The sequence below is a fragment of the Salmo salar genome, chromosome 16 (genome assembly GCF_965601325.2).
Source record: "Salmo salar chromosome 16, fSalSal1, whole genome shotgun sequence".
NCBI classification, from domain to species: domain Eukaryota; kingdom Metazoa; phylum Chordata; class Actinopteri; order Salmoniformes; family Salmonidae; genus Salmo; species Salmo salar.
This window is the reverse complement of record NC_138306.1, coordinates 37,700,169-37,726,303: the sequence shown is the minus strand read 5'-3', so window position 1 is coordinate 37,726,303 and position 26,135 is coordinate 37,700,169. Positions and strand designations below refer to the sequence as shown.

At 41.9% G+C, this 26,135-nt stretch overlaps 1 protein-coding gene across 2 annotated transcripts in view; it reads right to left on the bottom strand.

The window, feature by feature from the left end:
* LOC106573628 (NT-3 growth factor receptor) overlaps positions 1–26,135 on the bottom strand; it is a 288,867-nt gene that overhangs the window by 30,353 nt on the left and 232,379 nt on the right. For both annotated transcript variants that reach the window (XM_014148852.3, XM_014148855.3), the window contains exon 12: positions 15,572–15,760. In XM_014148852.3, the coding sequence (XP_014004327.1) occupies positions 15,572–15,760 (189 nt within the window). The remainder of the gene's footprint in view (positions 1–15,571; positions 15,761–26,135) is intronic.

Genomic DNA, 26,135 nt, shown 5'->3' with positions numbered 1-26,135 from the left:
GAGACGTGGTTTAAGTGGTCAGCAGGTCCAGGAGCAACAACCCATCAGTGTTTCTGATAGAATCAAGGGCAAGTGTTAAGTGATGAGTCACTGATGGGACTGGTATGTCTTGAATCCTGCTATGAAGCCTCAGTGTATCTAATGATGAGGTTGGATTAATTGGCTACAGGCATACAGAACACAGCCATAAGACCTGCTGTGTCAGAAGAGATGTGAGGGTAAAACATTTGTGTTTGTGTTTGTTTCTTACTTGCAGCATACATAAATATACCACATTTATAAAATGTCCATTGCCCAGTAATAAAATAACATCTTAGAACCTGCAGTGAGGAAATGTTCATTCAACCAGTAGGATGCAATGCTTAAAAGTCTAAATGACCTCTTCCCCTTCCACCCAAAAAAGTTAAGTGATCATAATAATCCAAGCAAACCTGTGAAATGTCTGCAACCTGCCTACAACCTGTACACTGTGCTAAAATGGTTGTGAAATCACAGTGTACAGCCTGTTCTGAGTTCCACCTGTTCTGAGTGGCTGAAAGCTGCATTCTGGGGGAAGTGTGGCTTCCATATGGCAAGTCACAGCAGCAGCTGGTATTTATTCAAAACAGGGGTTCGGATGAGCTGCTGTCCAACACATATACCCACTACTGTCCAAGGACCAGCCCAGTATGGTACCACAGATTCCCCCTGGAAGACTAGGGCAGAGAAGAGAGATAGATACATACTGAGGGATGGGATGGACAGAGCTCTTATTTCTATTGGTCGGCACAAACTAGGCATTTCCCTTATGAAGCACCAGAAAAATAGTAGCTACAATGCAATGAGCACCAGGCAATAACAAATTAATAACACCATGATATCACTGCAAATATTTCTGCTTGAACTGCGACCATAGGTGATCTTAAAAATATGTTTGATAATGGTTTGCACTGGACTGAGATAAAAAAAATAATATGCAAAACCCACACAAATATCAGTAATCACATTAGATAACATTTATTTAATTAGGATCCAGAAATAAGTCATTGTTTTGTTCTCTGCAATTGCTTTTTTTTATCCCCTCCCTTCTCAATTTCCCAGAAAGACAGTGATAGGTTTACAATTAGCAGGTAGCTACGGGTATGGTGGAAGGTGTGCTGTCTATCCACACAAAGCAATTAAGGAAGTTACAAATAGCTTGGGCTAATTTTCTCATTACCACAGCGGTTGTGGTGCATTCACCTCTCTGTTTATGTGGGCGAGGGCATCCATTCAGGGAGTTTACCCTCACTGGGTCATATCTGTCTCAGTGTGGCCCAGCAGCACATAGCACACAGCTGGGATAGAACAGGACACAGTCTTCATCCTAATTAGGCTGCTTTGCTTTGGCAGAGCAGATGTTGACTCCACTGCGCTGAAAATGACAGAAGAGCAAACTAGAGCTGATTTGGTTTCAAATGTTTGCAAATCATTGCTATTTGATTGGGAATATAGTTACCATAGCAATTCTCTCTCTCTTGCTCTCTCTCTCCAGTAGACCACAAATGACAAACAGAAGTGCAGCATTTCATTCAGTCCAATCACTGGCACTTGACTTCTGAATGATGACTTTATGCAAATGCTGCTGTTTTAGGGGGTGACTTTTCATCAAAAGTGACTTCTCATTACATGAACTCTGTTTAACATATTTGAGTTCAAACACAATTGTACAGTAGAGTAAACACAGGTGTGGAATACATACCAAATCTTCAATCTATCAGTAAAAGGCTACATTTGAGTCCTTTGTATTAGATTCTGCTGTGAACATCACATAGACCCACAATTTTCCTTTGGGTTGGGAACTAAAATAGGAAGATGCCACAACAAACTAAAGCAATATCTGAATGTTCCCTGACCCAGTCCTCAAATGTAAAGTCCCCTTACTTCCTGGATTATTCAGTGTTTAGGTTAGTAGCAATGTAATCAGATAGGGATTTACTTCCCTCTAAAGCCTTGTTCACACTGCAGGCCTTGATGCTCAAATCAGTTTTGTTTTTCAAATCTGTTTTGGAATACTGACTGTCCAAACAGCAAGTTACAAGTGACCAAATCGGATTTGTGTGTGTTCAGACAGCAGTCATTTGCTGACATGGCTACACTAGTTGTCATATTAACGATGGGTATGTGTGCTTTGGTGTAGGCTGATTTGTGGTGGAAATTGTGCTTCCTTTCAGGCAGAAGTTATGTAGCAATCAAGCGAAGGTGACAACAATGCCTACCATGGATGTTTCCCAGTTGCTTTGAATGATCAAAATCATAGGGTAAAAACACCTTTAAAGCCTCAAAGGATAAGATGATCCAACTTTCAAAACAAGTCCTTTTTGGTTTGCCACAGAAGTCAACTAGCTAGCTGTTTAGCTTTCTAGCACATTTCCTAGCGTTTGTAAACAATTAACAAGCTAGTTAGCTACCACACGTTCTTGTCAAACTGTCAACAGAGTAGCTAGCAAGCAACAAGATATGCCAAATAAGTCTAAAAACCACTGACTGCAAAGGCACATGGCCAGGAATCAGATTTGTATCTGATTTCAAACCCCCTACAAAGGTGGCTTGAAATATCCGGTTCCATGTGCTTTTTGGCTGTTCAGACTGCAGGAAAAATAACAGATTCGAATCAGATATGGAAATATTGATTTGAGTCATTTGAAACTGCCAATGTGAACAAGGCTTAAAAGCTTCTATAATGCCCCGCTCAACATACCTCCATTACATGTACAAACAGAAGTACAGCATTTCATTCAGTCCAATCACTGGCACTTGACAATCTGACAATCTGATACAGCGCCTCTTCAACCTCAGGAGGCTGAAGAAGGCTGAAGAAATTTGGTTTGGTCCCTAAGACCCTCACAAACTTTTACAGATGCACAATTGAGAGCATCCTGTCGGGCTATATCACCGCCTCGTACTGCAACTGCACCGCCCGCAACCGCAGGGCTCTCCAGAGGGTGGTGCATTCAACGAGGGAACACTGCCCGCCCGCCATGACACATACAGCACCCGATGTCACAGGAATGCCAAAAAGATCATCAAGGACATCAACCACCCGAGCCACGTCCTGTTCACCCCACTATCATCCAGAAGGCGAGGTCAGTACAAGTGAATCAAAGCTGGGACAGAGAGACTGAAAAACAGCTTCTATCTCAAGGCCATCAGACTGTTAAATAGCCATCCCTAGCCGGCTACCACCCGTTTACTCAACTCTGCACCTTAGAGGCTGCTGCCCTGTATACATAGACATGGAATCACTGGTCACTTTAATAATGGAACACTAGTCACTTAAATCATTTTTACATACTGTATTCCATTCTACTGTATTTTAGTCGATGCTACTCCGATATGGCTCGTCCTAATATTTAGATATTTCTTAATTTCATTCTTTTACTTTAGGATTTGTGTGTAATGTTGAAAATGAATTGATACTACTGCACTATTGGAGCTAGGAACACAAGCATTTCACTACACCCACAATAACATCTGCTAAATATGTGACCAATAAACTGTGATTTGATTTGTACTACTCCTAGCAAGACCTTTACTACTCTCTCTGAAAACGTTACCTATGGGTGTCTCACACACAGTACCTTGTCTTCTATTCTTCACAATGTTGTTTCTATGATACCTGTCCTAACAGTTCTCTCACACAACCTAGTTTTTGCCTCCTCCTAATATTTCTCGAAACAAAGACATACACAACAACATTCCATGAGATAACCAGATGCATTTGAGGATTTATGAATGTATCTATGCCGTTAGGCATACTTAAAAAATGAAGAGATGTTTATCTGTTCAGATAATTCACAGGAAGAGAAAATGTTTTAAATAAACCACTGCCTGCTGAGCTGACTCCTGTTGAATAAGTGTTAGAAGTGTCTGTCTCCCCTCAGTGGCTAGACCATATCAAGTTCATATACAGTACACAACATGTGCAAAACAAGTGTCCTGAAGATATTAGTAATACGGGATGGGGGAGTGTGTGTTGCTTGCCAGCTAGGTTAATGGCTAATGGCTCTGTGTACTGGTGTAATGAAAACAGCGTGGGAATGCGGAGAGAGGGCACAGCCTGCATGTGTTCAGTGTTGGGGGCAGATAGCAGATGGTGCCCCAAAATGCCTGTTCGAGGGGATCCCGGAAAGTACCGGCCTGTCTGTTAGTCTGTAAACACCCTTGCAGCTTTCTCAGACTTTTGCACCTCACAGACAGAAGACACTGTTCTACAGAGCGGAGCACCTTTTCCTCTCACGGCTCACCCTTCTCCTCCTCTTATACCTCCCCCTCACGCCTAGCGCTCTCCTCTCACGCCTCCCACACGCATCACTCCCCCGCTCCTCTCACAAACAAATAAACAAAATGCAAATGAGGGCCGTGGCCATAAAAGGCTCCAATCTCTGAATCTCTCCATGCGAGTCATCCACAGGGCTCTCACCTGAATCCCAGTGTCACCTTACGTGGTTGCCTTGCCTCATCTTTTATTTGATTATTTTTCTCTTATGCAGACGAGCAGAATGAATCTCTATCAGCACATTTCCTCCACAGGCTCTGCTAGACACTGGCTGATTCATAATGTAGAGCACGCTCTCTCGCTCTTCAGAGCTGCACAGTTCTCCAGGTGCTTTGGCTGAGGGGATGTTGAAGAACACTACAGCAAACAGAGGGATGCAGAGCATGAAGTAGGAAAACCATCAAAGCACTACAAAAATAAAGCACTCGACAACAGGTCAGAGGCATCCACTGCGGTTGCTATAGATTTTGTAACCGTACATCTATGGATTGCAAACATACAGTACATTTACACTAGGATTTGTTTCTGTTGCTTTGTTCCAAACACAATAGGCATATGTACAATATCGTCAAACATAGCACAAATTCATTCGACCTTCCAACGCTTCTACACCCAACCTCGTGGTGAGCGAAGGGCCTTGCCACCATAATGCAGAGAAGAGATAGACAGATTATTCAGGTATGGAAACATCTATCATATTCTTATGTTGGTGTTGACAGAAGGAGAGATCAAGGAGAGACAGACACACAGAGAGAGGATATCATACTCGGGTGATTCTGGGAAAGTGTGTTGTGTCAGAAAGTCCTGAAGGGAAACAAAAGGCAGGGCAATTCATGACTGCCGTTGAAACCTGGATGCTGAACAACACTGTCAGTAAACATGACAATCACATGAATAAGGAATGAGCTTTAAAGCGCGAGCAGTGGTGTGTGAAAAAGAAGTCTCATTGTGTCTGGAGAGGCTTGCGAGGAAGGAAGCATGCAGGCTTCACTTCAGGGCTTTACAACTATCCAAGGTTGGTTGGAGGATTGTACTGTAGCGCGGTGTACGTATGAAGAGGGCCGAACATAAGGAGCAGCTGGAGTCAGTGCCAACCCTCTCAGCAAGGCTCCTCACAAAACAAAACAGGCCATAAGGAAGCCAAAAGAGCACAGTGAGAGATTCAGACTGGGTTCAAATGTGTTCTGTGTAGCAGGAGGAATGACTAACACAGGTACTCAAACTCTTTCATACTCTGACTTGAATTTACTTTGGAGTGAACCAGCAGCACTCATGGTCAGAGGTTGGAACCGGTTCAGGGAACAGAACTGAAAATCAGAAAATAATGACGTTTTTAGAGGAACAGAACCATAACTGAGAACGAAAGTGATCAATACTGTTCAGGAACAGAACCCTTATTTTAAAAACATGGGAACCGGTTAATAACATTCTTTTACATTCTGGACATTTTTTTCCAGTCCCCACAAAAAATTCAACAAAGCGCCTACGCAAAGCCAACTTTCTGAAGTTCATAGACATTCAAAGTTCCTTCAGAGAAACCGCCCCTCTGTAGATATAATTCTGTGGGCCTAATTCAAATAATGCATGTGATAACAACAAGATGCCCAGCGCTTCATACCCAGCATTGTCCTCACCTGCAGAATTTCAGTCGCATGTCGCACACTACACTTCACTTGTCTGTCCAATGCACGTAAATAGCTTGCCCGCTCTTGAGCAAGCTGCTCTATCCATTGGTGAAATAATTTAATGTCGAGCTAAATGTAAAACAATATATATATTTCAGAGTTTTAAAAAGGAACAGAAAGGAACGATATAAACCTTTACTTTTTTGGTTCAAACCGGTTCAGAACTTTACTTTGCTGGTCGGAACAGTGGAATGGAACGAAAAAATAATGGTTCTGTTCAGTACAAAATGATTGGAAAATAATTTTGGTTCCAACCCCTGCTTAGGTGAAATTGGATGACCTCAAGTGCAGATGTTGGGGAGATAAATCGGAGTTAAATTGTGCGAGTCAAAATGTTTTGGGGCTGAAAAGCCATCATCAATTTTTTTATGCTAGAGACTCTGCACACAGTCTGTGTCGCAGAGACTTTAAACACAGTCTGTGTGAGGGTACAAACCACACATATCATCTTCTTGTACAAAAGCTATAATTTGACTTCAACAAATCCTTCATTGGGATGAAAGAATGGCCAACTACCCATCACATATCGGAACTACTTTAAGTATAGGAAAGCATAGATTTCTTTAATGGAAAACTAGTTTGGTTAATGTGACATATACTGAATATATTCCACTCGAAAACATGTTTCTTTCATCTGTTATTTGTCAATATAGAGCCTGTACTCTCTATAAGTATGTGAAGCATTTGTTGTTTTTTCATTTAGATTTTATTGGCAAATTAAAATGTTGAAACACTCCCCTGACTCTAACCATTATTACACTGTTATTGAGACACTGTCAAGGTCATATTAACTTTCTCACTCCAATACTGCAGCAGAAGTTGCATCCATGGATGGATACAGTAGCATAGCAGGAGGTGGAGCGCAGAGCAAGGATAGAGTCTGCAGTGTGATGACCGTTCCGCCACTGAGTTGCAATTAGAATGCTTTTAATGAGTTGGGAGACTCAAATTTGCATACATATAGCTATGTTAAGTATTTACTTCAAGGAAGAAATTAGAGGAAGAAAAAAATTAAGCAATGGATTTAGCAAGTAATACATACCCAACAAGTGATGAGCTTTTTAACCTGTTGATCATATTACTGTATGTTCAGTAATGTATGTGAAAATGCTTCAACTGTAAAGTATACTACATATGACTACTCTCCTTTTATAATAATGAGTGTCCTACAAACATGTTCCTTTTCTTAAGAGGCCAGCTGTTAACTAGAAGATAACCCTGAACTACTACGTTCATCCTTAAATGGAGCTATAAAAATAGCTATGATTTCTCGGACGATGGGGCTCATTGGATGTTGTTTTGCACCTAAATCCAACAGATGAATACATTGATGGATGAGGGGAGAGGCCACGAAACCTGGCTATGGGTCACGGAGCAGGGTTACAGCCAATCTCTGATATTGATTGCATCTGGACAAAACTCATATTTTGCTCATGATCTCTGTCTAGGGGACAGCCATCAGTCAACTGTTGCCATGGAAAGAGAAGATGGGGGGAGGTATCTGTTCTGTAGTGGTGGAGCAGGGGCTAACATTTAGTATCTGGTTCTGAATACTGTTCTTTTCACCTTGCAACAGAAAATGACCTGTCTAAAGAAAAGGAGATTGGGTGAGTGGGTGAGTGGGTGAGTGAGTGAGTGAATGTTGCTATATCTTTCTCATATAGTAATGGTATTTTGTTTTACTTCTTGGTAACCTTTGCCATTGCTACCATTCCCGATAGACAGCCAAGTCTTTGACTTTGAGGTGATTTGAAATACTTCTGGCCTAATCACTCTTCAAGTGATTACCTGAATAAATGCATTTAGACAACAGCTCTGCACTAGCCATATCTGCATTTCATCACTGAACATATTACAAGGCTATAAAAATAAAACCAAGCTGGCAGATGATTTTACCTGTTTCATTAAAACACCAGGCAGAGTGCTAAAACAAAGAGGTTGTCTGAAAAGGTAGAAGTCGGAGCCAGATCTGGATGGGCCTTGCCAGGGGCATGTCCTCTGTCTTTTTGTCACTAATAAGGATTCATTTCCCACATATTTTCTACCTGCAGGTGGGAAGGAATCCAGCCGACCACAAGGTGTGCTGCTCCTATCAGCCCTCTCTCTCCCTGCAGTTAAACTGACTGTCCTGCAGCTCAGTAAATAGCTCAGTAAATAGCAGAGAGGGGGAGCATTCTGACAGAGGGTACAGGCTCTGACCACAGAGACACTCATGATGAATATTTCAAGTAAATTTACATTTAATCAAATTAGTTCCTTGATGAATTAAGTGAATGTCAATCTAACTGCAGATTCTAAGCTTGTTGATGCATCATTTTTCATGTATCTCTTCAAGTAAAATATTAGTGCATTTCAGTGAAAATATTTCCTATTCTTACTGTATGTAGTTACAGTTCATATAAGGAAACCAGTTAATTTAAATAAATAAATACATAAAATAATAATTAATTCCCAGTGATTTCACATCACTGGGAATACAGATATGCATCTGTTGGTCACGGATACCTTAAAAAAAAGGTAGGGGCGTGGATCAGAAAACCAGTCAATATCTGGTGTGACCACCATTTGCCTCATCGACTCCTCTTCAATGGGTGTGCAACGTTGCTAGATATTGGCGGGAAACTGGAACATGCTGTTGTACAGGTCGATCCAGAGCATCCCAAACATGCTCAATGGGTGACATGTCTAGTGAGTATGCAGGCCATGGAAGAACTGGGACATTTTCAGCTTCCAGGAATTATGTAAAGGTCCTTGCGACATGGGCACTACATTATCATGCTGAAACATGCAGTGATGGTGGCGGATGAATGGCACGGATCTCGTCAAGTTATCTCTGCGCATTTAAATTGCCATCGATAAAATGCTATTGTGTTCATTGTCCGTCGCTTATGCCTGCCCATACCATAACCCCACCACCACCATGGGGCACTCTGTTCACAACGTTGATGTCCACACAACGCTCACCCACACGACGCCATACATGCTGTCTGCAATCTGCCCGGTACAGTTGAAACCAGGATTCATCTGTGAAGAGCAAACTTTTCCAGTGTGCCAGTGGCCATCGAAGGTGAGCTTGCCCACTGAAGTCAGTTATAACCCCAAACTGCGGTCAGGTCAAGACCCTGGTGAGGATGATGAGCATGCAGATGAGCTTCCTTGAGACAGTTTCTGACAGTTTATGCAGACATTCTCTGGTTGTGCAAACCCACACTTTCATCAGCTGTCTGGGTGGCTGGTCTCAGACGAACCCGCAAGTGAAGAAGTCGACTGTGGAGAGGGCTGGTCGTGGTTACTCGTTGTCTGCTGTAGTGAGGCCGGTTGGACTTACTACCAAATTCTCTAAAACAACGTTGGAGACGTCTTACGGGAGAGACTTGAACATTACATTCTCTAGTGGATAATCCTGCAGTCAACATGCCAATTGCACTCTCCCTAAAAACATCTGTGACATCTGTGGCATTGTGTTGTGTGACAAAACTGCACATTTTAGAGTTGCATTTTATTGTCCCCTACACGAAGTGCAACTGTATAGTGACCATGCTATTTAATTAGCTTCTTAATAATATGCCACACCTGTCAGGAGGATGGATTATGTTGGCAAAGGAGAAATGCTCACTAACAGGGTTGTACAATGAACACATTTTTGCACAACATTTGAGAGAAATAAGCTTTTTGTGCATATTGAACATGTCAGGGATCTTATATTTCAGCTCATGAAACATGGGACCAACACTTTACAACACAACACTTTACGTTTATATTTTTATTCAGTATACATTTCCATTCTAACCCGTCTGCATCTAGTATTAAATATAAACCACAGAAATATCTGGTAAAGCTGACAGATGAATTATCAATGAAAGCCACAGATATGTGCGTGACACTAGATGAAGCCATTGGATTTACTGTTGCAGTCGGAGTAATAGAAATATCAGTGATTATAACCACACAAGGTGATTTCCATGATGGACCTGATTCTTCATCAGCCGCGGCATTAGACTGGCTGAGGGGAACACTGTGATTTATGCTCAGACAGAGAAAATAACGACAGCACCCTCAGGGGCATGAATTTCTACTGGAACTCGCTCTTGCTGTAAATATGTATTAAAAAGCCCTGGAGTGAGCTGGGTAAGGTTTGCTGTCGTCTCTGCTAAGAGAAAAGTTAGCATCTTGTTGGTGACATCTTTTCTACAGAGAGCTCAAGTGAGTCTTACCTTAATTATATTAGAATAAATCCATTATCACAAACAGACAAAGTGATATGACTTATCAGAAACCGAAAGGTCATATCTTTCCAATATGATAGTCCTGTACTATAACTGTTTGAAGAACATTTATACCCACTTGCACTAAAAGAGGATGATATTCGACGATTGCTTAAAAAAATAACAGGTAATACAGTTCATTAAGACATCAAGCATAAAAAAAAGTAATTTCACAGTGAATTTCAGTACGCTGTGTAAATTCTCATTGCTTTCTACTCTTCTGATCTCTTGGAGGAAAGAAACCCACATTGTTCAGTGTTGTTTGAAGGAAAGTCAACGAGGATGAAGTAGGTCTCGGTTTTTCCTCTCTGCTCATTGATTGGTTGAATATATATCATTGCCTACTTAAAGTCCATGAGGTCAGCTTTATCCGAGCAGTGTTTCTCTGAGTGTCTGTCTGTTTTGGGTATTTCATTTTGAACAGTCAATGCCTCGTTTAGTATATAGAACAAAGTGTCATAAAGGGCATTTTGTACTTCATTTTCACCCCCATTTGATTTGGATCCTAGAGTACTATATAATGAATGATCAATATACTAAATCTTTATATTTTGTTGTACAAAGCCATCACATGCAGAGACACACAGTAAGACACACACACACACACACACACACACACACACACACACACACACACACACACACACACACACACACACACACACACACACACACACACACACACACACACACCGAGAACCTGATGGATTGGCTTAAAAGATTCATGCAATGTATAATGTATAACTCCTGCAATGTATTTTTCAGGACTAAATGTGATTTCCTTTTCTCTCATTGGGTCTCCCTTCCGAACCCTGCAAGCCCCGGGAGTCTGGACTATATTGAAGGTGTGTGTGTGTGCGTGCAGGGGCAGGTGTGTGAGCTGTGGGACCACTCATTTAGTTAAACATAGCCCTGCTGGTTTTAATGAGAACCGTGGCTGCAGGAGAGTGCCAGTAACTCATCTTTACTAAGAGAGTATAAATTCACATCACGTACTGTAGCATGTCCTCCATCTGACATGACAAATCCTGCCGCTTTACACGCCATTCATGATGTGTTTCTCTCTCCACAGCCACCAGGCACTTCTTGATTGTGTATCAGCTGGAACAGTGGATATTGGCTTTGCTTGCCTCTGTGTGCCTCTATCATTTTTCATCCATTTATCTTTTTTTCTCAAAGATTCACGGAAATGTGAACAATTAGTGTCTCGAGAGGATGTAGACCTTTCCAACATTTAGTATTGATCCAAATACAGTTATGATCTCCACTGAGTGTACAAAACATTAGGAACACCTGGTCTTTCCATGACATTGACTGACCAGGTGAATCCAGGTGAAAGCTATGATCTCTTCGAGATGTCACCTATTAAAACCACTTCAATCAATGTAGATGAAGGGGGTGAGACCGGTTAAATAAAGGTTTTTAAGCCTTAAGACAATTGAGACATCGATTGTGAATGTGTACCATTCAGAGGGGAAAGGGCAAAACAAAAGATTGAGTTGCCTTTGAAAGGGGTGTCAAGAACTGCAACGCTGCTGGGTTTTTCATGTTCAACAGTTTCCCGTGTGTATCAAGAATGGTCCACCACCCAAAGGACATCCAGCCAACTTGACACAACTGTGGGAAGCATTGGAGTCAACATGGGCCAGCATCCCTGTGGAATGCTATCGACACCTTGTAGAGTCCATGCCTCGACAAATTGAGGCTGGTCTGAGGGCAAAAGGGGGTGCAACTCAATATTAGGAAGGTGCTACAGAATGTTTGTACACTTAGAGTACATTTTCCATGCAAGGTCGGATAAACGTAGCCTGCTGCTACAGAGTAATATCACATTCTGTAGCCTAACAGCAAAGGAATGTGTGGTAATAGTAAGATACAGTGCCCGCCATAATTATTGGGACAGTGAAGCATTTCTTCTTCTTTTGGCTCTATACGCCAAAGTTTGGATTTGAAATCAAACAATGACTATGGGGTTAAAGTACAGACTGCCAGCTTTCATTTGAGGGTATTTTAATCCATATCGGGTGAACCGTTTAGAAATTACATCACTTTTTGTACATAGTGCCCGCATTTTAGGGGAGCACATATATTGGAACAATATCACTTATATATACAGTGAGGGAAAAAAGTATTTGATCCCCTGCTGATTTACTACGTTTGCCCACTGACAAAGAAATGATCAGTCTATAATTTTATTGGTAGATTTATTTGAACAGTGAGAGACAGAATAACAACAAAAAAATCCAGAAAAACACATGTCAAAAATGTTATAAATTGATTTGCATTTTAATGAGGGAAATAAGTATTTGACACCCTCTCAATCAGAAAGATTTCTGGCTCCCAGGTGTCTTTTATACAGGTAATGAGCTGAGATTAGGAGCACACTCTTAAAGGGAGTGCTCCTAATCTCAGTTTGTTACCTGTATAAAAGACACCTGTCCACAGAAGCAATCAATCAATCAGATTCCAAACTCTCCACCATGGCCAAGACCAAAGAGCTCTCCAAGGATGTCAGGGACAAGATTGTATTATTTGCAAATGGACAAGGTGCGATTATTTGCAAATGGAAGAAACACAAAAGAACTGTCAATCTCCCTCAGCCTGGGGCTCCATGCAAGATCTCACCTCGTGGAGTTGCAATGATCATGAGAACGGTGAGGAATCAGCCCAGAACTACACGGGAGGATCTTGTCAATGATCTCAAGGCAAGGTCCCTCTGCTCAAGAAAGCACATATACATGCCCGTCTGAAGTTTGCCAATGAACATCTGAATGATTCAGAGGACAACTGGGTGAAAGTGTTGTGGTCAGATGAGACCAAAATGGAGCTCTTTGGCATCAACTCAACTCGCCATGTTTGGAGGAGGAGGAATGATGCCTATGACCCCAAGAACACCATCCCCACCGTCAAACATGGAGGTGGAAACATTATGCTTTGGGGGTGTTTTTCTGCTAAGGGGACAGGACAACTTCACCACATCAAAGGGACGATGGACGGGGCCATGTACCATCAAATCTTGGGTGAGAACCTCCTTCCCTCAGCCAGGGCATTGAAAATGGGTCGTGGATGGGTATTCCAGCATAACAATGACCCAAAACACACGGCCAAGGCAACAAAGGAGTGGCTCAAGAAGAAGCACATTAAGGTCCTGGAGTGGCCTAGCCAGTCTCCAGACCTTAATCCCATAGAAAATCTGTGGAGGGAGCTGAAGGTTCGAGTTGCCAAACGTCAGCCTCGAAACCTTAATGACTTAAAGAAGATCTGCAAAGAGGAGTGGGACAAAATCCCTCCTGAGATGTGTGCAAACCTGGTGGCCAACTAGAAGAAACGGCTGACCTCTGTGATTGCCAACAAGGGTTTTGCCACCAAGTACTAAGTCATGTTTTGCAGAGGGGTCAAATAATTATTTCCCTCATTAAAATGCAAAGAAATTTATAACATTTTTGACATGCGTTTTTCTGGATTTTTTTGTTGTTATTCTGTCTCTCACTGTTCAAATTAACCTACCATTAAAATTATAGACTGATCATTTCCTTGTCAGTGGGCAAACGTACAAAATCAGCATGGGATCAAATACTTTTTTCCCTCACTGTATATATTAAAGTAGTGAAAAGTTAAGTTAAGCATTTGGTCTCATATTCATAGCACACAACAACTACATCAAGCTTGTGATTTTCTGTTTGTTTTGGTTGTGTTTCAGATTATTTTGTGCCCAATAGAAATGAATGGTAAATAATGTATTGTGTCATTTTGGAGTCCCTTTTAATTGTAAATAAGAATATAATATTTTTCTAAACACATCTACATTAATGTGAATGCTACCATGATTAAGAAGAAAAAATGCTTCACTGTCCCAATAATTATGGAGGGTAATGTATATAAAATGCTGTACTATTACATGGCCAAAGAGACCTGTTAAATGGCTCATGCATAACATAGCACTGAAAGCACCTGCAGAAAAATTAAGCCCTCAGCTACAAATTCCCTACAAAACTCACTCTTTTTCAGATAGACACATACAGTAATTCCAATCAGTCTATATGGGGAGACACTCAAACAAATCTGTGTAAAAAAAAAAAAAAAAAAAAAAAATCTGTAGCAGAGATCAAAGCCTTTAATCAATACACAACTTTTGGAACGATAAAAGGAAAACCAATTCATTAGGAAAAAAGAGAACTGCGAATAGAATTGTAAGAGGGGGGAAAGTCAATGTGAGAGACTGCACAGCATTAGTTAATGTAATCAGCTGCTCTTCAGTCTTCTTCAAGGGATATGAAAATGGGGACATTACTGGGGGTTCAACTTCAAAAGAAATCCAATAGGAGCAACATTTGTGAACAAATAAAATGTATTTAGAGGTAAATGGCGATAAGGAGTTGCTTGGATACACACAACATGGACAATGAGTGAATACAGCAGCCGGTATAGTCTGCGTTCAGATACAGGTTTCTAGAACCCATGAGAGGATGATTCATGAGGCACCATCTTTAGAGGCAGATAAATCAAGCCGATTTTACAAAGAAGAATTCCTATACAAGAGAACCAGTGGAAATGGTTACACTGCCAATGCAGTGTGTAGAGGTAGAAAATAAAGGACATAAATACTGTACATATTTGGAAAGACAGTAAATCAAAATCAAAACTAATTTTATTGGTCACATATACATCTTTAGCAGATGTTATTGCGGGTGTAGCGAAATGCTTGTGAGATATCGCTGCTCTGGTATCCAAAAGCTCTTTCCAGCTGTATGTAATAACACAAAAAAATGTCTGGGCTAATAATGTAAGAAATAACACCAAAAAAATGAAAATAATGCAAAGTTGCTTTGGAGCTAAAGGCAGAGCTGCCATATCTGTCCGCACCATCTTCATAACCAATTCTGAATCATGGTTCTGATGTGGATCATATAAAGAGCAAAATGGCACTACCTGCAGAGAGTAAACAATAGCTTTAAATCCCAAAGAATGAAACATTCCCACAGTCCCAGAATAGGAGGGATCAAGGCAACATGGAAAATTATAGGAAACTCACAGGGCCTCATACATGATTTAAGTATGTTTTTATCTATATCGTATTAATAAATGTATGTGAAAAATGTAATAAACAATGGTCACACCTACAGTGAAACATACTGTGCTGCTTCTCTCTGACATCAAAAATTATAATTTAAAGACTTTTAAGGTAGGCCTAAATTATTTATTTCTGTTTGAAGGGGTACAGAGGGCATTTTGGGCCTTGGGCTAACACTAGCCCATGTTGATAGGAACATACAGAGGGATGATAAGAATGACTGTGAATGTCAACAGAGCTGATGTGTACTCACAGGTAGCAGGCTTATTACAGTTGTGTCCGTGTCTGAAGTATTGCGGGTTCTCAATGACAGGGATACGGGTCATCCCGATGACCACAGCATCTGGCCCAGCGTCAAGGGTACAGGGGGTGATGATGCCATGGTTGACATGGTGAAGAGGGCTAGCCGAGTCTTCCTCACCACTGATCACTGCTACTGGTCCTGAGAGATGGAGGGAGGGAGAAACGAGAAGATTCCTTTACTTTATTATCCAATGTATATGAATGTCCAAAGTATTTTGTATTCTGAGAGAGAGAGAGAGAGAGAGAGAGAGAGAGAGAGAGAGAGAGAGAGAGAGAGAGAGAGAGAGAGAGAGAGAGAGAGAGAGATTGGGAAGAAGAAATAGAGAAGGAGAGGGAATCCGTCAGACAGCGATCAGGCAGAGGTCTGCCACCATACAAAGGATGGTGCATTTTAATCAAAATAGAATGCAGGAGGATAAATCCATGAGCTGGGCCATTCATAATTTATTAATATGTCTGAAAGCAATAAGCATGCAGACTAATTTGTCAGTATAAGAATTATCTCTGTACGGCTCAGCTCGGCTGCCCTCAGAACGCTTTAAGCAATCTAAATGAGCATTAACTGGCTTAGCCTAATTATGAACCCAACAGTCTTTGCTACAATGGCCCTGGGCAACCATTATTCGTAAAATTCAAAACCTCACCCAGCCCTCAAATAAATCAATGTCCCATTCATCTCACAACTCTACCTCTCCCATCCCATGCTCGCTCTAACCGCTCTGTGCTCCTACTCTGACAGAGCTGTGAGAAAACGGAAACAGGCAATAAACGGTAGAGTACATTCTAAAGAATTGTTTTGGGAATGTCAGATATTTAACAGTGTGTTCCTACTAGGCTATGTACAGAGTGTGTCTGATTAGGGCAGAAAACAAGCTCTATTAAATGGATCCAATATAATAGCAGCTCAGTGTACACTCACTGCAAGCTGCCACACACAACATCCTGGCTTGACAAGGGATCAGGGAAGACAGATAGGATTCATGGATTGGTCTGTTACAGTGACCGTACTACCGCCACATAGGCGGTCACGAGTCATGATGGCAGTAAAATTCCACGTGACCGTTTAGTCACAGTAATTAATCTTCTCCAAGCTCTGGTGCTGCTGATGGTCATTAGCAGCCTACCAAACTTGCTAACTGCCTGTTACTCAACACTCTATTGTCACTCTAATTACTCTGACATTAATGCAAACCTAATCGCGCAACATTTCTATAGGCTATGCAATTGCGTGAGAAAACAGAGTGATGGCCTCTATTAAAAAGATGAGGATCCCATCAGCTTTCTATAGGCTAGGCCTACTATATTTATTTCTCAAATTTCCTAATATTAAGTACATTTCTTCTTTTTACAACAGGAGTATAGCCTACCTTACCTGGCTGGCATGAAAATTAGCCACGGGAAAAGCATCCTCCATTCGCTATTTAAGTGCATAGATGACATGTATTTTTTCCCCTGCCCCTGTTTCGAGACAGGTGCATGATAATAGTCTATTCTAAATCAAAACACATTTCATATATTATTTAGTATATGTAAAGACAAGATTCAATCAATAATAGTCAGATGGGTGACAATATTAGCCTATCACTTGTGAATGATTGGGGTGGCAGGTAGCCTAGTGGTTAGAGCGTTGGACTAGTAACCGAAAGGTTGATTAAATCCCCAAGCTGACAAGGTAAACATCTGTCGTTCCGCCCCTGAACAAGGCAGTTAACCCACTGTTCCTAGGTAGTCATTGAAAATAAGAATGTGTTCTTAAGTGACTTGCCTAGTTAAATAAAGGTAAAAAAATGATATATTATCACTTGTGAATGATGCCCAGCTTAAGGCAAGAAACAGCTCATAACATTTTTTTGCGACTTTTTCAAATCATAGTCGCACACCTCATGTAGCATAGCCCATAGGCCTATATGTTTTGATAAGGTTGGTATCACAAATAAAGTGGCCAAATAACTTCTTAAAACGAAGCACATTAATCCACTTTACAACGAGTGTACAGCCTAACTGACATACATACGCAGCCAGTGAGTTTCAAGTTTGGGAAAGATCATTTTCACCAGAAAAATGTACCTTTATAATAAAATCATTACATGCATAATTGCATTTGTGGTCACTTTAGATAATGGTGTTTTCCTGCTAATAGAACATTCGTGCTTATAGCCTACTGCTGTGTGCACATTGCTGTGCTTACAGCCAACTGCTGTGTGCACATTGCTGTGCTCATAGCCTACTGCCGTGTGCGCATTGGTGAGCTTATAATGTGAAGAAATAGCCTAATAGGTTTTCAACATTTTAAGCTAAACGTTCTGATCTGTTGCGTCAGGCTCATTGCGTAAAACTGTTTTTTGATGCTAGTGGTTGTATTCATTTGGAATTGATCACATCCCACAATTGTCCCAGACTATGTTTGAATATTTATTTCCCGCACAAAATCAAATAGGTCAACTTTTGTACTATGGGGGATGGTAGATTGACATAGGCTGGTGCTTTTGCTGTTTGTTAGGCCGACTCATCTTGTCGGCTGACGAAAAGTAAATGTGGAGAGTTCTTCCAATATCGTCAATAAAAGCCTTGGAATTGGATAAGGACGTGCGCAGTTGCGTACCTGATGTGTCTGTCTTCACTTGTAGCATGTGAGAAAAATCCAATCATGTGACAGAGAGCCACCTGAGTGAGAGAGTCACATGAGTGAGAGGTGCTTCAGCACGAAGCCGGGAGAAGGGAATTAGAATTATTATATTCAGCCCAAGGGCACAAAGGCCACTGGCCGCAAAAGGCATTAATTCTTTTGGGGGGTCATTACAGCCACACAAAGGGGATGCAGCCGGGAAATTCAAGGAATTATCAAATGCTTGTCAAATTGTGAATGAGAGACTGATGAAGTGTGTACAGCCTGTTACTTTGTTAACCTCTCAACACAGAATAGCCACATGTGCGCACTCCCTCAAATTGTGTGCGAAAATATCCTTTCTATTTTATTCATCCTTTCTATTTTATTTTATTTATTCTATTTTTTCTATTATATCCTTACTATTTTGTTCAATTGTATTCTTCACACTATGAAATAATATAAAATAATGCCATGGAATTCTAAGCAAATCTTGTCTGCTAAATGGACCAGGGCCTAAGATAAGGACAACTCAGAGTATGGTATTCTGTTCATATCATGTTTCTTTAGATCTGTCTAAAATAAATAATGGATTTATTGTGATGGTGTAGGCTATATTACATGGAGATATTAGACTTTTTTAAATGTAGATGTTCAAAAGGTCTGCATCAGGTCTGTGTAGAAGCCAGGAGATGCTTAATGTGTTTATGTTAATTACGGTCATTTACCGTGAGACCGGCAGTTATTTGCTTGACAATCACCGGCTGACAAAATGTAATGACCGCCACAGCCCTATTCATGGTTCCCTCCATATGAAAGGTCAAGCACGCTGACATGGGAGGCAGGTTCGACAGGCTTGGACTGACTTATTATAGGCACACACTGCTTGTTTAAACCACCTTTCACACAAAGGTCACATCCATGTTGACACATAGGCCCCAACAAGCATAGCATTATGGTACAACAGCAATGCCATTGACACAGCATCAACAGCACGGAGAAATCATTTAATTCCACGACACACACTAGACTTGAGTCAATCTCACATGCAATGGTTAGTGTTGTTCAAACAGGCATCACACACACACACACACACACACACACACACACACACACACACACACCACACACACACACACACACACACACACACACACACAGTATCCTCAAAGCAAAGCCATTCTAACGGCCATGGTGCGTAGTCCGACTGCGAAGATACTTGGCATTGTCCCTGGCATGGTTCCCTTCGAATTCGCACAATGTTATCCTCAATATCCTGCATATGCCAACGCGTGCATAGTGTATTTTAGAAAGTAACAGCTAAGCCAGCAACATGTACGTCAAAACGAAAGGTTAACTTACAAATGTGTGTGTGTATTGGCATGGTGTTTTATTTGCCTACACTTCCAATGAAGTAGCCTTATTGGCCTATGCATATTATCTTATTAATGTACGTCACACATTGCGTGGAGTAGGATTGCGCGTCCCTGTTGGGCTCAAAGGCTGCCTCCAAACCTCTGTCATGGACCTTGCAAAGCCATGGGGCCGGGGGGCAGTGGTTTGGGTAAAGCCCCACCTAAGAAAGTCATTTTAAGTTCCATGATTATATCCTAACAGCCAACAGGTCCAGCCTCCAGTCTATAAGGTAAACAATTGGTAGCCTAAGTTAGCGGTATAGCTGAGACAATATAGTTAATGTCGGAAGTTTACATACACTTAGGGTGGAGTCATTAAAACGTGTTTTTCAACAACTACACAAATTTCTTGTTAACAAACTATAGTTTTGGCAAGTCGGTTAGGACATCTACTTTGTGCATGACACAAGTCATTGTTCCAACAATTGTTTACAGACAGATTATTTCACTTATAATTCAATGTATCACAATTCCAGTGGGTCAAACGTTTACACTCTACTCAACACACTGGATGCAGTCTATCACTCATGCTGCCAAACATACCCTCGTAAAACTGACCATCCTACCGATCCTCGACTTCGGCGATGTCATCTATAAAATAGCTTCCAACACACTACTCAACAAATTGGATGCACTCTATCACAGTGCCATCCGTTTTGTCACCAAAGCCCCATACACTACCCACCATTGCGACCTGTACGCTCTCGTTGGTTGGCCCTTGCTTCATACTCCTCACCAAACCCACTGGCTACAGGTTATCTACAAGTCTCTTCTAGGTAAAGCCCTGCCTTATCTCAGCTCACTGGACACCATAGCAGCACCCACTCATAGCACGCGCTCCAGCAGGTATATCTCACTGGTCACCCCCAAAGCCAATTCCTCCTTTGGTCGTCTTTCCTTCCAGTTCTCTGCTGCCAATGACTGGAAGGAACTGCAAAAATCTCTGAAGCTGGAGACTCATATCTCCCTCACTAGCTTTAAGCACCAGCTGTCAGAGCAGCTCACAGATCACTGCACCTGTACATAGCCCATCTGTAAACAGCCCATCTATCTACCTACCTCATCCCCATACTGTATTTATTTATTTATCTTGTTCCATTGCACCCCAGTATCTCTACTTGCACATTCATCTTCTGCACATCTACCATTCCAGTGTTTAATTGCTATATTGTAATTACTTCGCCACCATGGCCTATTTATTGTCTTAACTTACCTCATTTGCACTCACTGTATATAGACGTTTTGTTTTCTTTTGTTCTACTGTATTATTGACTGTATGTTTTGTTTATTCCATGTGTAACTCTGTGTTGTTGTATGTGTCGAATTGCTATGCTTTATCTTGGCCAGGTCACAGTTGCAAATGAGAACTTGTTCTTAACTAGCCTACCTGGTTAAATAAAGGTGAAAAAAAAAAAAAATCACTAAGATGACTGTGCCTTTAAACAGCTTGGAAAATTCCAGAAAATGATGTCATGGCTTTAGAAGCGTCTGATAATTAACATAATTTGAGTCAATTGAAGGTGTACCTGTGGATGTACACTGCTCAAAAAAATAAAGGGAACACTTAAACAACACAATGTAACTCCAAGTCAATCACACTTCTGTGAAATCAAACTGTCCAAATCAAAATTAGGAAGCAACACTGATTGACAATAAATTTCACATGCTGTTGTGCAAATGGAATAGACAACATGTGGAAATTATAGGCAATTAGCAGGACACCCCCAATAAAGGAGTGGTTCTGCAGGTGGGGACCACAGACCACTTCTCCTATGCTTCCTGGCTGATGTTTTGGTCACTTTTGAATGCTGGCGGTGCTTTCACTCTAGTGGTAGCATGAGACGGAGTCTACAACCCACACCAGTGGCTCAGGTAGTGCAGCTCATCCAGGATGACACATCAAATGCGGGCTGTGGCAAGAAGGTTTGCTGTGTCTGTCAGCGTAGTGTCCAGAGCATGGAGGCGCTACCAGGAGACAAGCCAGTACATCAGGAGATGTGGAGGAGGCCGTAGGAGGGCAACAACCCAGCAACAGGACCGCTACCTCCGCCTTTGTGCAAGGAGGAGCAGGAGAAGCACAGCCAGAGCCCTGCAAAATGACCTCCAGCAGGCCACAAATGTGCATGTGTCTGCTCAAACGGTCAGAAACAGACTCCATGAGGGTGGTATGAGGGCCCGACGTCCACAGGTGGGGGTTGTGCTTACAGCCCAACACCGTGCAGGACGTTTTGGCATTTGCCAGAGAACACCAAGATTGGCAAATTCGCCACTGGCGCCCTGTGCTCTTCACAGATGAAAGCAGGTTCACACTGAGCACATGTGACAGACGTGACAGTCTGGAGACGCCGTGGAGAACGTTCTGCTGCCTGCAACATCCTCCAGCATGACCGGTTTGGCGGTGGGTCAGTCATGGTGTGGGGTGGCATTTCTTTGGGGGGCCGCACAGCCCTCCATGTGCTCGCCAGAGGTAGCCTGACTGCCATTAGGTACCGAGATGAGATCCTCAGACCCCTTGTGAGACCATATGCTGGTGCGGTTGGCCCTGGGTTCCTCCTAATGCAAGACAATGCTAGACCTCATGTGGCTGGAGTGTGTCAGCAGGTCCTGCAAGAGGAAGGCATTGATGCTATGGACTGGCCCGCTTGTTCCCCAGACCTGAATCCAATTGAGCACATCTGGGACATCATGTCTCGCTCCATCCACCAACGCCACGTTGCACCACAGACTGTCCAGGAGTTGGCGGATGCTTTATTCCAGGTCTGGGAGGAGATCCCTCAGGAGACCATCCGCCACCTCATCAGGAGCATGCCCAGGCATTGTAGGGAGGTCATACAGGCACGTGGAGGCCACACACACTACTGAGCCTCATTTTGACTTGTTTTAAGGACATTACATCAAAGTTGGATCAGCCTGTAGTGTGGTTTTCCACTTTAATTTTGAGTGGGACTCCAATTCCAGACCTCCATGGGTTGATAAATTGGATTTCCATTGATTATTTTTGTGTGATTTTGTTGTCAGCACATTCAACTATGTAAAGAAAAAAGTATTTAATAAGATTATTTCTTTCATTCAGATCTAGGATGTGTTGTTTAAGTGTTCCCTTTATTTTTTTAGCAGTATATTTCAAGGCCTACCTTCAAACTCAGTGCCTCTTTGCTTGACATCATGGGAAAATCAAAACAAATCAGCCCAAAATAAATAAATAATTCTCTCTGCTATTATTCTGACATTTCACATTCTTAAAATAAAGTGGTGATCCTAACTGACCTAAGACAGGGAATTTTTCTCAGATTAAATGTCAGGAATTGTGAAAAACTGAGTTTAAATCTATTTGGTTAAGGTGTATGTAAACTTCCGACTTCAACTGTAGCCTTTAACAGAGATGATGCCCCTTATTTTTGGGATAACCTTCCTTCCTCCCATCCTTGAAGACATCACCGATAGCTGGGTAGTGAAAAGAGTTATTATGCTAGGCTACCAACCTAGTCATGTCAGATCAGTGATTATTTCTTTATAGCCTATATAACCTATCATAATTTATCTAGGCCTATATTTAAATCAATGATTATTTCAAGAAAAGGAGAATCCATCTATGAATATATCCAAACAGCATCCAGGAGTGGTCCTTGAGTTGCCTCTCCTCCTATAGAAACATGCGTAAAACCCCTGCTTCATTGTAAAGTCCTCCCGAAGCCTAGGCCTATAATTTACTTTCACTTGCCAACTGTAATGTACAATCAGCTTACTGGTTAGGGTTCTCAATCTAGTGGGCCGCTATAGGTTTATAATGGGCTGCAAAATAGTGGTTTGTAGTGAATTTAGAGAAGCAGCTTGACATGGAACACATGCACACACATAGCCCCCAGTCTCCAGGATCCCAAGATCATTTGTTTTATTGGGTGTGCTCACGTAGCCTACTGGTCTATAGTCGTTAGAAGGATAGTTACCATAAGGGGGAAATACTACTGTTAGTAAAGCACCATGGATAAGGTCATTAATAGTTTCCATTATGCACAGATTTTTTTGCAACGAGTTCGCCTAGGCTACGTTGTAAAGAATCCAGAGGGCAGATTGACGGGGACTCAACCCAGTTCTCTTCATATTCAATGACAGTGCCAATCAAGTTTTTTGTCTGTGCTCATAACGCACCATGACCATTAGAAGAGTGTATGCCTATAGTCTAAAATTGCCTGGGGGAAACTTGGTGTGTGTGCGTGCGAGTTACTAGATCATTAGATTGATATGTGTGACTGAGCAGTGACGCCTGTTTGAACGAGTGTATTAGATCATTAGAATGATGGGCATTTGTTTGTTTTGCCCCTACTTTTTCCCACCCACCCAAACACACACACACACACACACACAGTGGGGGAAAACAGTATTTGATCCCCTGCTGATTTTGTACGTTTGCCCACTTTCAAAGAAATGATCAGTCTATAATTTTAATGGTAGGTTTATTTGAACAGTGAGAGACAACAACAACAAACAAACATCAACAAACAAACAACAAAAATATCCAGAAAAACACATGTCAAAAATGTTATAAAATGATTTGCATTTTAATGAGGGAAATAGGTATTTGACCCCTCTGCAAAACATGACTTAGTACTTGCTAGCACAACCCTTGTTGGCAATCACAGAGGTCAGACGTTTCTTGTAGTTGGCCACCAGGTTTGCACACATCTCAGGAGGGATTTTGTCCCACTCCTCTTGGCAGATCTTCTCCGAGTCATTAAGGTTTCGAGGCTGACGTTTGGCAACTCGAACCTTCAGCTCCCTCCACAGATTTTCTATGGGATTAAGGTCTGGAGACTGGCTAGGCCACTCCAGGACCTTAATGTGCTTCTTCTTGAGCCACTCCTTTGTTGCCTTGGCCGTGTGTTTTGGGTCATTGTCATGCTGGAATACCCATCCACGACCCATTTTCAATGCCCTGGCTGAGGGAAGGAGGTTCTCACCCAGGATTTGACGGTACATGGCCCCGTCCATCGTCCCTTTGATACGGTGAACTTGTCCTGTCCCCTTAGCAGAAAAATACCCCCAAAGCATAATGTTTCCACCTCCATGTTTGACGGTGGAGATGGTGTTCTTGGGGTCATAGGCATCATTCCTCCTCCTCCAAACACGGCGAGTTGAGTTGATGTCAAAGAGCTCCATTTTGGTCTCATCTGACCACAACACTTTCACCAGTTGTCCTCTGAGTCATTCAGATGTTCATTGGCAAACTTCAGATGGGCATGTATATGTATTCTTGAGCAGGACCTTGCGGGCGCTGCAGGATTTCAGTCCTTCACGGTGTAGTGTGTTACCAATTTTTTTCTTGGTGACTATGGTCCCAGCTGCCTTGAGATCATTGACAAGATCCTCCCGTGTAGTTCTGGGCTGATTCCTCACCGTTCTCATGATCATTGCAACTCCACGAGGTGAGATCTTGCATGGAGCCCCAGGCTGAGGGATATTGACAGTTATTTTGTGTTTCTTCCATTTGCGAATAATCGCACCAAATGTTGTCACCTTCTCACCAACCTGCTTGGCGATGGTCTTGTAGCCCATTCCAGCCTTGTGTAGGTCTACAATCTTGTCCCTGACATCCTTGGAGAGCTCTTTGGTCTTGGCCATGGTGGAGAGTTTGGAATCTGATTGATTGATTGCTTCTGTGGACAGGTGTCTTTTTTACAGGTAACAAGCTGCGGTTAGGAGCACTCCTTTTAACCTGTTGGGGATAGGGGGCAGTATTTGCACGGCTGGATAAAAAACGTACCCGATTTAATCTGGTTACTACACCTGCCCAGTAACTAGAATATGCATATAATTATTGGCTTTGGATAGAAAACAACCTAAAGTTTCTAAAACTGTTTGAATGGTGTCTGTGAGTATAACAGAACTCCTATGGCAGGCCAAAACCTGAGAAGATTTCAAGCAGGAAGTGGCCTGTCTGAGAAGTAGTGTTTCATCTTGGCTCTTTTTATTGAAGACTCAGGATCTGTGCAATAACGTGACACTTCCTACGTCGTCCATAGGGTCTCAGAGCCCGGGAAAACGTTGAACGATATCGAGGCAGGCTCTGGCTGAAACACTATCGCTTTTGGCAAGTGGCCACTCAGAGTACTATGGGCTTAGGCGCGTGCCCGCTTCGACCGAATGGTTTCTTTTCCTTTGTCTGTTTATCTAAACGCAGATTCCCGGTCGGAATATTATCGCTTTTTTATGAGAAAAATGGCATAAAAATTGATTTTAAACAGCGGTTGACATGCTTCGAAGTCCGGTAATGGAATATTTAGAATTCTTTTGTCACGAATTGCGCCATGCTCGTCACCCTTATTTAGCCTTTAGGATAGTGTCTAGAACGCACGAACAAAACGCCGCTGTTTGGATATAACGATGGATTATTTTGGACCAAACCAACATTTGTTATTGAAGTAGAAGTCCTGGGAGTGCATTCTGACAAAGACAACAAAGGTAAGAACATTTTTCTTATAGTAAATCTGACTTTG